General features: G+C 37.0%; 1 protein-coding gene across 1 annotated transcript; it reads right to left on the reverse strand.

The window, feature by feature from the left end:
- Window positions 1-3,105: 3,105 nt before the first annotated feature.
- arl14 (ADP-ribosylation factor-like 14) lies at window positions 3,106-3,675 on the reverse strand. Its single transcript, XM_041264544.1, has one exon. It carries the CDS (start codon window positions 3,673-3,675, stop codon window positions 3,106-3,108), a length of 570 nt encoding a protein of 189 aa, XP_041120478.1.
- Window positions 3,676-13,011: the final 9,336 nt, after the last annotated feature.

A 13,011-nucleotide genomic window follows, 5' to 3' on the forward strand; every position in this document is an offset into this window, starting at 1 on the left:
TTTTTACAGCACAGATAAACATACTGTAAAATAATACCTGCTTTATAGATACACAGACTGGAACAGAAAGTAGTATGAAAGTAACCTGCTGGTTATGCTTGTGGTAAGGTAGCATTGCGGCCAATGTAGGTCAGCATATGCGGGACTGCTGGTCAGGATGGCTGCGCTCTTTAAAAAGAAATACAACATGCAAATAAAAAACCGACACCTAGGTAGCGCTGTCACAGTGCGGCTTCACGAAGCATGGCCCCGCTGCTCCCATTCCTTTCCTAAACTAACCAGGGAGGGAGCTGGCTGCTCGCAGTCAGACGTCTTGTATGGTCACATGACAAATAAGTTGACGACCATGCAATATATCAACAGAACACGGTGTGGTAGTGGCAATGAATAGCTCCCTGAAAAGTTGGTATGTGGCCGGTAAACTCGCTGTTTCCGTATGTTTTAGACCAGACTCTTATCAGGAACGATTGTTTCCATCATAAAATGAAACACTTTCCAGCTGTTTTCTGACAGATGGAATGGGTGAAATTTTTATTTTTAAACGATAAGCCTATATGTTAATGACACAAATGACGTCATTACAGGATTTCAAGCAATGGACAGGTGTGATTGTAAGGTAGTAAAGGTAGAGAAAAAACAAACAGACGTTGCCTGGGAGAAACAGGATAAGATATATTTAATAGAACAGAATAAAGCAAGTACGTCAGGACAGAGAGAAAAAAAGGAAAGTAATAGAGAGCTCATTTTAAAGTAGCCTAATTTTCTTAAAATAAATGTATGTTCTAAATTAATTAAATTGTGATTCATGTACCCTGTTATGACGGATATTTCATGCCAAAATGAAAAAATACATAAATTAATGAATAAATTAATTCATAAATAAATAGAAATTTGTTTATTTATTAGTTTATATTCATAGCGTTGGAATTGGCGGTTTGAGACTGTTCTCATTCCTCCTGGCTACCGTCACAAAGCCCTCCCGGATGGTCGGAAAAGCGTTGATTTTCAGGACCACTATAATCTAATCAAGGCCTTTATCATTGTTATGCTATGCATTGTTATCAATATTTTCCTATGTCCTGCTTCATATGGTGCCAGTATACACATTTTTTTTTTTTTTTAAATAACACAGACAGAATTAAATTATATATATATATATATATATATATATATATATATATATATATATATATATATATATATATATATACACACACACATATATATATATATATATATATATATATATATATATATAATATTATATAATAAATATAGTGACAATACTCTCACTGTTTTGTTCTCGTGAAAACAAAAACAAACATTAGTTTTTCCGTTTTAACGTAAATAAAGCAACATTGCAGGGAAAAAACGTTCATTGCAAGTACATTTTTATATATATATATATATATATATATATATATATATATATATATATATATATATATATATAACATTAACAAACACACACACACACACAGTGGGTTGCAAAAGTATTCAGACCCCTGATCAATTCTCTCATATTACTGAATTACAAATGGTACATTGAAATTTCGTTCTGTTTGTTCTGTTTAAACACTGAAACTCAGAATCAATTATTGTAAGGTGACATTGGTTTTATGTTGTGAAATATTTTTAAGAAAAATAAAAAACTGAAATATCTTGCTTGCATAAGTATTCAACCCCCACACATTAATATTTGGTAGAGCCACCTTTCACTGCAATAACAGCTTTAAGTCTTTTGGGGTAAGTATGTACCAGCTTTGCACACAGTGTCAGAGTGATTTTGGCCCATTCTTCTTGGCAGATTTGCTCCTGGTTGTTCAGGTTGGTTGGACGACGCTTGTGGACCGCAATTTTCAAATAGCGCCACAGATTCTCAATGGGATTGAGTTCACGACTTTGACTGGGCCACTGTAGGACATTCACCTTTTTGTTCTTGAGCCACTCCAATGTTGCTTTGGCCTTGTGCTTGGGATCATTGTCCTGCTGAAAGGTGAATTTCCTCCAAAGCTTCAGTTTTTCAGCGGACTGAAGCAGATTCTCTTGCAGTATTTTCCTGTATTTTGCTCCATCCATTCTTCCTTCAATTGTAACAAGATGCCCAGTCCCTGCTGATGAGAAGCATTCCCACAGCATGATGCTGCCACCACCATACTTCACTGTAGGGATGGTGTGTCTTGAGGCATGGGCAGTGTTAGGTTTACGCCACACATAGCGCTTTGAATTTTGGCCAAAAAGTTCTCAAAATTCCTTTTTTTTTTTTTTTTTTTTTTTTAACTTATTTGTTTATTTTTTTTCTCGGACGTCCTGTGGTCCCAGACCACAACTAGGTTCCAAACCTAGTATGGAGTACTCCGTCTTTTTGGTCCCAGACCAAGGTTAACCTACTGAGTCCCAGACTCAGTATCGTCTGACTCACCTCTCAGTTGCTCTCAGTATCCTTTATCCACCTCGGTGGAGCCCTCAGCCAGACTCAGAGCGGACCCTGCCCGTTCCCAGAATGCGGTGTCCTGATTCCAGTATTTAAGTCGGAACCCTGTCGACGGTTGACTCTTTGTCCCGGGACTATTTCCACCGGGCGGAGTTTAGGATCCTGCCGACAACGCCAAAATGTCGTGGAACTTTTCAGGTCTGCAACTTTTAAGAGCCAACTGCACCAGGTGTTCAGAGATATAAAGCTTTATTAGTTTGCGCAAACGAGAACAGCTCAACACATCAGTGTTAGGAAGCCCGAGCAGTGTTCTGCCATACAGCGTTAGCATACAGTTATTACACCTTTACAGAGAGATTGGGTTGTTTCCCTTTCAACCAATAAGCTGGAGCCAGCTCAGTTGGGGTAATTAATAGATAAGCTGGAGTCATGTTCCTTTTTGTCACACCACCCACAGTTTAGCTCTTTCAGCCACAGGTACCTGCAGTTTAATCCATTTACTTTACTTCTATAAACTTAATAAATCATAAACTCAAAAGATTTTAAAACATGTAACTCAGTGAATAAATGTAGTACAGGCCAGCAACAAACAGGTACAGGAATGGTTCTATGCAATTATTCCCCTACAGTGTACATCTCCATACTACACGTGTCTGTAGATTTACTGTCTCTTACAAAGCAATTACAGATTCTTTTTTTGACTGCATACATGATTTGACAAACGACCCTAATCTTCTTAACCCTTCTTCAAGGCCAACTCCAGTTTTAGCACAACAGGGCTGCACATACCAGTCTCGGTCACAAAACAGCTTCTTTAGATGGAACTTCTTTGTGATTTCTGTGGTGCTCAAGGCCCCTGGAAGATCCTGCTTGTTGGCCAACACTACGACTGGAACCTTCTTCAGGTGATCATTTTTAAGGATATGATTAAGTTCCTTCTTGGATTCCTCTAGTCGCGCTGTATCGGCGCTGTCCACCACAAACACCAATCCCTCAGTGTCCTCATAGTAATGTTTCCAATACGTCCTCATTTCCTGCTGCCCTCCAACATCCCACACTGTCAAAGTAAACTTCTTGTCCATTTCAATCATTTCCACGTTAAACCCAATTGTCGGAACTGTAGCAACAGATTCTTTAAACTTCAGCATGTAGAGGAAGGTGGATTTCCCTGCTGCATCAAGGCCCATCATCAAAATACGTGCATGTTTGATTTTCTTTTCTTTAGAACTTAGCAGCCCCATTTTAACAAGCTGGTGAATACCCCACACTCTGGGTTTAACACAGTAGTTACACCTTGATTTTTGTAACCTCAACTGTGCAACGCCCAGTGTTGCTAACAAACAACGGTATGTGTCAGCCTTATCTCGAATAAGAGATGTATAGGTACCTGTAGTTGCACAACTAAGGTGAGATGGATTTCTATAATAAAAAGGATAGCATGAGCGATCAAAGTACAGCAAGTCTGCTGATGTGCCAACCCTGGGGAGATCACATTAATTGCTGTCTTTTATTCTGAAACAACCTTCACTTCATAAAACACCTAAAACATAAAAATGCTAAGCCTGCTTCTTCCTGGCATTACTTCCTGTAACGTAGTCCACATGCTAAATCTACAAAAGAAAATAAATAAATAATAATAATAATAATTTGGGCAGCATGGTGGTGTGGTGGTTAGCACTGCTGTCTCACAGCGCCAGAGTCCTGGGTTCAGTTCTGGCCTAGGGGGTCTGTCTGTGTGGAGTTTGCATGTTCTCCCTATGTCTGCGTGGGTTTTCTTCAGGTACTCCGGTTTCCTCCCACAGACCAAGACATGCTGTTCAGGTTGATTGGTCATTCTAAATTGCCCTCTGTGTGAGTATTTGTGTGTGTGTGTGTGCAGTTCCCTGCAATGGACTGGCGTTCCATCCAGGATGTGTGTTGTCCTGCCTTGCGCCCTATGTGTGCCAGGTTAGGCTCCAGCTCACCGCGACCCTGTAAAGGAATAAGCAGTTAATGATATGGATGGATAATAAAAATGTCTAAAGGATTGATAAAGGTTTACAAAAGTATTTGGACAGTTTTAAAAAAATGAGAAAAACCACAGAAAAAGTGGTTTCTATCATTTCTAATTGTTCTATTGAAAGATATACATTACAGTAGAGATTTTGCTTTATAATAAAACAAAGTATTACACAACAAGCATAAAATGAAAAATAACATGCAAAAAAAAGAATTTCATACTTTGATAAAAGTATTTCTGTACCCTTACATTAGTATATGTTGTGCCCACCCTTTGCTTCCTTTACAGCTTGGAGTCTTTTTTTGCATTTTGAAACCAGTTCTTTCCAGAGATATTTCTGCCCATTCTTCACATACAGCTTTAAGTTCTGCAGTTGACTTTGGTTTTATTCAAGTCAATCCACAACCTCTCAATGGGATTCAAGTCTGGGGACTGAGATGGCCAATCCATAATTGTACTCTTCCTTTTCAGAAATTCCTTTGTAGACTTTGCAGAATGCTTAGGGTCATTATCCTGCTGGAATACAAACTTTCATCCAATAAACCCAGCACTGGGTAACAAATGAGAATGCAAAATGTCTTGATATTTTGCAGCATTTATTGATCCTTCTGCAATACAAAAGTTGCCAGTGCCCGAGGAAGAAAAACAAGTCCATACCAACACAACACTGGGCATGATTAACTTTATTAAAAAATAAAAAATAAAAAATAAAAATTCGCTCTTACTCCAAACATATTATTGCTTTCTTGGTGAAAAATTTAGATTTTAGATTCTTCTGACCATAAAATTAAGTTGAAGAAATCATCAGGCTTCTTCAGGTATTCAATGGAAAACTCCAGTTCTTTCTTTTGTGTATTGTTTTTAACAAAGTTTGCATCTTGGTTTTCACCCATGGACATTCATCTTGTTAAGACATTGTTGAATTGTTCGCTCGTGAATTTCTTGACCATCTTCTGTCAATTCTTATGTCAATTTTTTTGCAGTAATTCAATAATTTTGCCAGGCTGCTCGACAATTCTTCCAGATTTTGCAGACCTGGAGCTAGTTGCAGTAGTTCCTGTTCTCCTGTGTCAGTCAATAACAGCCCACACAGTGGTTTTTGGTAAACTTAGTATTTCTGCTATTTATCTGGTAGTTTCTCCTTTCTCGTTTAGTTGTGTCACTGCTATTTTGAGATCACTGCTGTACTCTTCAGTTGTAATCATTAACCAATTATTTTTTCAGCACTTGATTATGTATTTATTATATACAGGGGCATAGCTAGGAATAGATTTTTACAGTTGAAAAATCTAATTATTGTCTAAATAAAACCCAACATATCCTGTATATGTTACAAAGGTGAAAGTTATCATCTTATAAAGCCTGGAGACTATTAATGCAAACAGCAAACTAATCTGTTTACCCAGTGACTCACCTTGGATAATGTCATACTGGCAAGACTGGTGCTGCTAATAATGGAATTGTTAAGACTGGTGCGGAAGTCATAAGTGACCAAATTGAGCACTGCACTTTTTCACTTTTCATTGATTGATTGATTTGCACTGTTTGTTATAATTTTGCTGTGACTATTTGTTTTATTTTATATTAAATACTATGTTCAGTTTTTGCTTGGTGTGTTTACTATTTTGTTGTATTTATTATTGGTACACTACAAATGGTAGAACTGATTGACATTCTGAGGAACCTAATTGCAACACCTGTTACCCTTTACCTCATTTGATTACTAACCACCCTATAAAAGGTGTGCTGGCAGAGAGCAGGGCAGACTGTGCTGCTGGAGGACCTAGACTAGGAAATGGATGAGAGAAATTGTGGGTGGAACCTGGAAAAGTTGGATAAAGGGAAGTTACAACAAAGTAGTAGTACATTTATTTGAGTGGTGAACCCTATCTGGCTTGCAGATAAGTGCACAGGGCTAGAATAATTTTGTTCAGTGTGTGATTGGAAACCATTTTATTTGACAGTACAACACATATATTGACTTTACTACTATATAGGAGTTATGAAGTGTGTCAAATAGCATTATACTGATTGTACACAGTTATTGTGGTGGTCTTTATATAAGACAACCTGCTAGAGTATCATTAGATACTTTAAAATTGGGATACAATACTTGGCAATGGAACTGCCCTGACACATAATTAAGTGTTTGATTTATTGTCACCGTTGTTTGTCAACATATTTTCAATGTATGCAAATATTGGTATTAGTTAGGCAAATAAGAGGTTCTTTTCTTCCTTGAATAAGTTCAAAATATACCTGTGCCTACGCTACTGGGGATGAAAGACTGAGCGACCTTTTGATTATTGCAAGCTAACCTGACAAGCAAAAACATTAGACTTGCAAATACAGGCTGGTGTTGACACATTTGCTAAAATGATGGTGAAACACTACCCTTTTGAGTTAATTCGTGATTATTTGTTTAAACATATTTCTTTGACATTCATAGAAATGTGATGTTTACTTAGGAGGTTGTTCATTGGTTTATATTTGATAGTGTCATTCTTTGTGAAAAGAGGGTGACGTATCAAACTTAACTCAAGGCTGTAAGTATCTATCAAATTTGATGATGCATTTGAATGGATGATCTATTATTGTTTTCAGCTCTTAAACAGTTAGAGTTCAAGTTGCTTATAAAATGTTTTAGCTAGCTTAAAATATGCAACTGTTTAAGAGCTGAAAACAAGGAAAAAAGTGTAAAATAAGCAAATGATTAGTTCAGTGGAGGGTATAGTTATGTGATTGAGAGCTCCGTTGGCATGAAAACCAGTAGGCAGTCCCCAGGACAGGGTTTGAGAATCCCTGCTCTAAAAGAAAAAATAATCACGAAGGTTTCAGTGAAAACGAAGACCGTAATGTTATAGCTTTATTACTATAAAATGAGATTTAGTGGAACGACATTTCAGTGTTTGTTAATCCAGTGCCGTGCTTTAGAAATAATTGCTTTGCACAATTGGTCTAATGTATTCTTTAGAATAAGAAAGCAATCTCGTTGTAAACCAGTCCAATTATTGTATTTTTTTTATCATTCTTGGTACTATTTGGGAGAAATATATAAATTAGTACCAGTCAAAAGTTTGACTACACTTGCTGGAAAAGTTTTTTTTCATAATTGACAATGTTTTACATCGCGTTTTTATAAAATACTTAAATGAAAACACATGTTACAGTATACAAAACATAAGGAGTATCAAAGCAAGGTTCAAGAAAATTGAAAATTGTCTCAATCTTGATTTCCTCAAAATAGCCACCCTTTGCCTTAATAACAGCCTCACAAACACGAGGCATTCGGTTAACAAGTTTCAGCAGGAAATCATCCAACATGTCTACCCAGCTCTTCTGCAGCAATTCCCAGAGATGTAGGGCACTTATGGCTAGCTTTGCTTTGGCTCTTCTGTCCAGTTCGTCCCATAAAAGTTCTATGGGATTGAGGTCTGGAGACTGGGCAGGCCAGGGCATTAGATTGAGTTGTCCTTCATTTTCCTTCTTCGCCAGATAGTTCTTGCACAACTTTGAGGTGTGTTTCGGGTCATTATCTTGCTGAAGAATAAAGGACTGCGCAACTAGCCGTAATCCTGATGGAATGGCATGCCTCTGAAGTATGCTATGATAGCCATGCTGGTTGAGCTTGCCGTGGACTTGGTAAAGATCACCAACTCTGTCGCCAGCAAAGCAACTCCAGACCATGACACTGCCTCCTCCATGCTTGACAGTGGGAACCACACATGCAGAACTCATGCGCTCACCCTCTCTGCGTCTTATAAATACTTGGCGGTTGGACCCAAATATTTCACAATTTGACTCATCGGTCCATAAGACCGACTTCCACTCCTCAAATGTCCAGTTTCTGTGTTTTTTGGCCCAGGCAAGTCTCTTGCTCTTATTGTGCACTCTTAACAATGGTTTGTTTGCAGCAATTCTTCCAATTAGGCCAGCTTCATGCAATTTTCTCTGAACAGCATAGTAGCATTTAGCTGAGCTTGTATTTCAGAGGCAATTAATTGCCGGTTTCGCAGACTTGTGACTCGAATGAACTTGTTCTTTAAAAAAAAAAAATGATATAAAATTCACTTTTTGTGTGTATAATATATATATAAAAATTTTTTTATATAAATGTAGCTGATTTTAGCCTCGGCTGCCTCAAAGTGCGATATGCCCGTCATAATTATCAGATGTTGATTGCCAAAATACTTTAAGTATGAGATTTGGTTTTTGCATGTTATGTAATAATTTGTTTGATTTGTAAAACTCTATCTCGGCTATATATTTTAATAGAACAATTAGAAATAATAGACATTTTTTTTAACTGCCCAAATACTTTTGTCTGCGACTTGGTTATCTTCCTACTGTATAAATTTACTGTTTATTACACAAAAAAAACAAGTAAACATTCAAATAGAATGTATGATTCTTACACTGCAATGTACATTTAACACCTAAAATAAGCACAATGCTGAGTCAAGCTGCATCAGCAGCATGCAGTGGGAGGGAACAGCAGAGCAAGTGATGAGTAATACCAAACCTTACCACCAGGTGTCACTTTGACATAGGATAAAAAACAAAGTAACTTGGGGTGGTGTTGCAAGTTCTCATTTTAAATCTTCACGCTGGCCTTATTGAGGTTGGAATGAAGGGAAAAAACAAAACAAAAAAAAGTTGTTGTTGTTAATGAGTATTTTATGGTAAGCACAACCACACTGAAAACCCCCAGCATCCTCTGCTGTAAGATCATTTGTACTTTAAAAATAAAAAAACAATAATTATCTTTTATGTGATTATTTTCTGTGGCTGCACTTAATATGGAATTTGAGCTTGAAAATAAGTTGGCACTTGAAGTGTGTGTGTGTATATATATATATATATATGTATATGTATATATATATATATATATATATATATATATATATATATATATATATATAAATGAATTACACACACGTACTCCCTGTGGCTTCCAGCAATGCATCGAAGAATATGTCTTTTTACTATTTTTAAGAAGCCCTGCTTCCAGCTAGTCTTGCCTTAATCATTTAATCTGGTAAATGAGTGTCCCAACTGTGTCAATACCTTATTTTCTCAGCAATACAAAAAATACCAGCTATGCAGGACAGGTATGTGTTTTGTGTTAACATAAGTGACTTCAGGGTTATTCATCAGCTTGAACTTTGCAGTACAAAGTACCTGTTGTAAGTTTTTTGTTTATTTAAATCAATCTGGTTTCAATCAGTGATTTGTATTTATCAAAAGAACAATTTGCAGATTAAGAAGAATTGTTTTTTGCACACGTTGACTTTCATGTCACATACAATACCACAAGGTTTAAGGAGAGTTTACAGTTTTTATATGCCCTTGCACTTTGGGAGGCTAAAACACACAATCCACTTCAACACTAAATTTGAGTTGTGCAGTACTTTGAAGTGCCAGCCATGGTATTGATGCTTTCTTAATAAAGCAACGTGAATAACTAGTATTTCTGAATAGTGACTAGTGCCTGGATATTTTTGGTTATACAAACCTACGGACCAGCATGTTTCTTCAGCCATAGTTCATCAATCCCTACTTCTATCCTAATTTTGTTAATGTGGCATCTGAAAAACATTTAGCAGTCCTGTTCTTAGGGTGCATATTGACGCTAGACAGCCCACACTACGCTTCTCATTGATCATACAAGTCCTACACAAGCTGTCCTGCTTTTTAATAAGTGGTATTATTGTTGATGCCTGAGCCATCATGGAGTAATACCATTGATACAATACTGCAGTAAACTTCTTTACATCTTTGTGATGAAGTGTCTTCCCCTGTGTGTATATGTTGCGTGTGGTGTGTTTAATGTTGGTGTATAGTCATTGGTGAACGGGATATAAACGGGTCTGTGTAACACGAGTGTTTAAAAATGTATATTTGTATTTAGGCACGGGATTATACATCACTTCACGTACATTTAAAGTAGTTAATATGTGAGCATGAGGTTGCACATGATTAATTCACGTGCTGGGATTCAAGTGAATAAATAATTAATTAGTTATTTCCTTATAGCTCTATTTAAAAGCTCCTTTTTTTGTGTGAGCTCCCCACAGAAGACATTCGGTGTTTGATGTTTTGATGTAAGAACTTTTTTTTAGACTCCAGATAAAATCTTGTTTTGCTACATAGTTTTCTTTGTGGGTTACAGAATAGCTACACAGTTAATGGATTTTCTTTCTTTGTTTTTACTCTTTCAGCACTAAGGGGTCAATTTGATTAATAGGCTGTGCGCACTGGGATAGCAGTAATTATGAATATGAGAAAAGCGATGACTTAATGAAGTCAAACCCAAAGTAACTGTGTAAAAAGACAACATTTACAGCAAATTAAAATGTTTCATTGTTCAAATGATGTTTATATATAGCCCCACCTGTGCAAAGGAGCCAGGTGCTTGTTTACTATATTGAGAAATCGTACATTCCAGTCTAATCGCAGCTGGTGTTGTCTTTCAATATCACAGGTAGGCTAGCAAATTGTACCCCATGTCTGAAATATGTGAACTACGCAACACAAGGAATGTATTTTGAATGGTCTTGGAAATCACATTGCGTAATCATTGGTAACCAAGCACCCCACTTTCTATCAAATTTATGCTGTATATGTAATTCCTATATAATGTTTGGAACTATACCATAAACACAGCACTGTCTGACATATACTAATAAAGAGATGTGTAATACATCTAATTTCACATTTAACTAGATCATTATTAAATATGTTAGAACACATTTAAAATACAAAATATTGAGCCTAATTATTAAGGGGAATTTTGGGTTGTGTTAGGAGACAAGCCGTTTTACACTCACAATTACTGCAACCTTGGACAGCCCTTGAAACTCTAATATACTGTATTACCTGAAAGGGTTCCTGTATTCTTATATACAGTGCCTATAGAAAGTCTACACCCCCTTTCAAAATGTTCACCTTTTGTTGCCTTATAGCCTGGAATTAAAATATATATATATATATATATATATATATATATATATATATATATATATATATATATATATATATATATATATATATATATATATATATATATTTTCATCTGTGCATCTTACCCCACAACTTCCAAGTGAAAAAAATATTCTAGAAATTTGGTTGGATAAGTGTCCACCACCCTTGTAATAGCAATCCTAAATTAGCTCAGGTGTAACCAATGCCATTCAAAATCACATACCAAGTTAAGTGGCCTCCACCTACGTTAAATTGTAGTGATTCACATGATTTCAGGATAAATTATGCAGTTTCTGTAGGTTCCCTCTGCTGGGTAGTGCATTCCAAAGCAAAGACTCAACCATGAGCACCAAGCTACAAGCTACTTTCAAAAGGACTCTGGGACAAAGTTGTTGAAAGGCACACATCAGGAGATGGGTATAAAAAATTATTAAAGGCCTTGAATATCCCTCGGAGCATGGTCAAGACAATTATTAAGAACTGGAAGGTGTATGGCACCACCAAGACCTTGCCTAGATCAGGCCATCCCTCCAAACTGGATGACCAAGTAAGAAGGAGACTGATCAGAAAGGCTACCAAGAGGCCAATGGCAACTTTGCAAGAGCTACAGGCTTTTATGGCCAAGACTGGTCAAAGTGTGCATGTGACAACAATATCCCAAGCACTCCACAAATCTGGCCTGTATGGTAGGAAGGCAACAAGGAAGCCATTACTCAAGAAAGCCCACCTTGCATCCCGTTTGAAGTATGCAAAATAAAACATGTAGCCATGTGGCAAAAAATTTTGTGGTCTGGAACTTTTTGGCCTAAATGCAAAGCTTTGTTTTTGGCGCAAACCCAACACAGTGTATCACCCAAAGAACACCATCCCTACTGTCAAGCAAGGTGGTGGCAACATCGTGTTATGGGGATGTTTCTCATCAGCAGGGACTGGGCCCTTGTCAGGATAGAAGGTAAAACGAATAGAGCAAAGTACAGAGAAGTCCTTGAGGAAAACCTGCTGCCCTCTGCAAGAAAGCTGAAACTGGGACAGAAGTTCACCTTTCAGCATGACAACGATTCAAAGCACACAGCCAAAGCTACACTGGCGTGGCTAAGGAACAAAAAGGTAAATGTCCTTGAGTGGTTGAGTCAGAGCCCCGACCTATATCCAATTGAAAATTTGTGGCATGACTTAGATTGCTGTCCATCAATGCTCCCCAAGGAGTTTGACAGTGCCTGAACAGTTTTGTAAAGAAGAATGGTCAAATATAGGTGGCAAAGTTGGTAGAGACCTATCCCAACAGACTCACAGCTGTAATTGCTGCCAAAGGTGCTTCCATCAAGTACTAACTCAGGGGGGTAGAGACTTATCCAATTATGATCTTTCAGTTCTGTATTTTTAATATAATTTTTTTCTCAATAAAACTTTTTTCCCCTTAATAGTGTGGAGTATGGTTTGTAGATAAGTGGAAAAAAATCCTCATTTAAAAGTATGAAACTCTGAGGCACTGGCACAACAAAATGTGAAAAAGATATATATATAAAAATGTTTGTTTAACACACCCCACCTAAATGGATTTGGTTACCTTTTTTTTTTGGGCAAGAGCCAATTA

Source organism: Polyodon spathula, chromosome 11 (assembly GCF_017654505.1).
Source record: "Polyodon spathula isolate WHYD16114869_AA chromosome 11, ASM1765450v1, whole genome shotgun sequence".
Classification (NCBI taxonomy): domain Eukaryota; kingdom Metazoa; phylum Chordata; class Actinopteri; order Acipenseriformes; family Polyodontidae; genus Polyodon; species Polyodon spathula.

Coding starts and splice junctions, on each gene's coding strand:
- arl14 (XM_041264544.1), bottom strand. CDS start 3,675: ATGGGGCTGCTAAGTTCTAAAGAAAAGAAAATCAAACATGCACGTATT.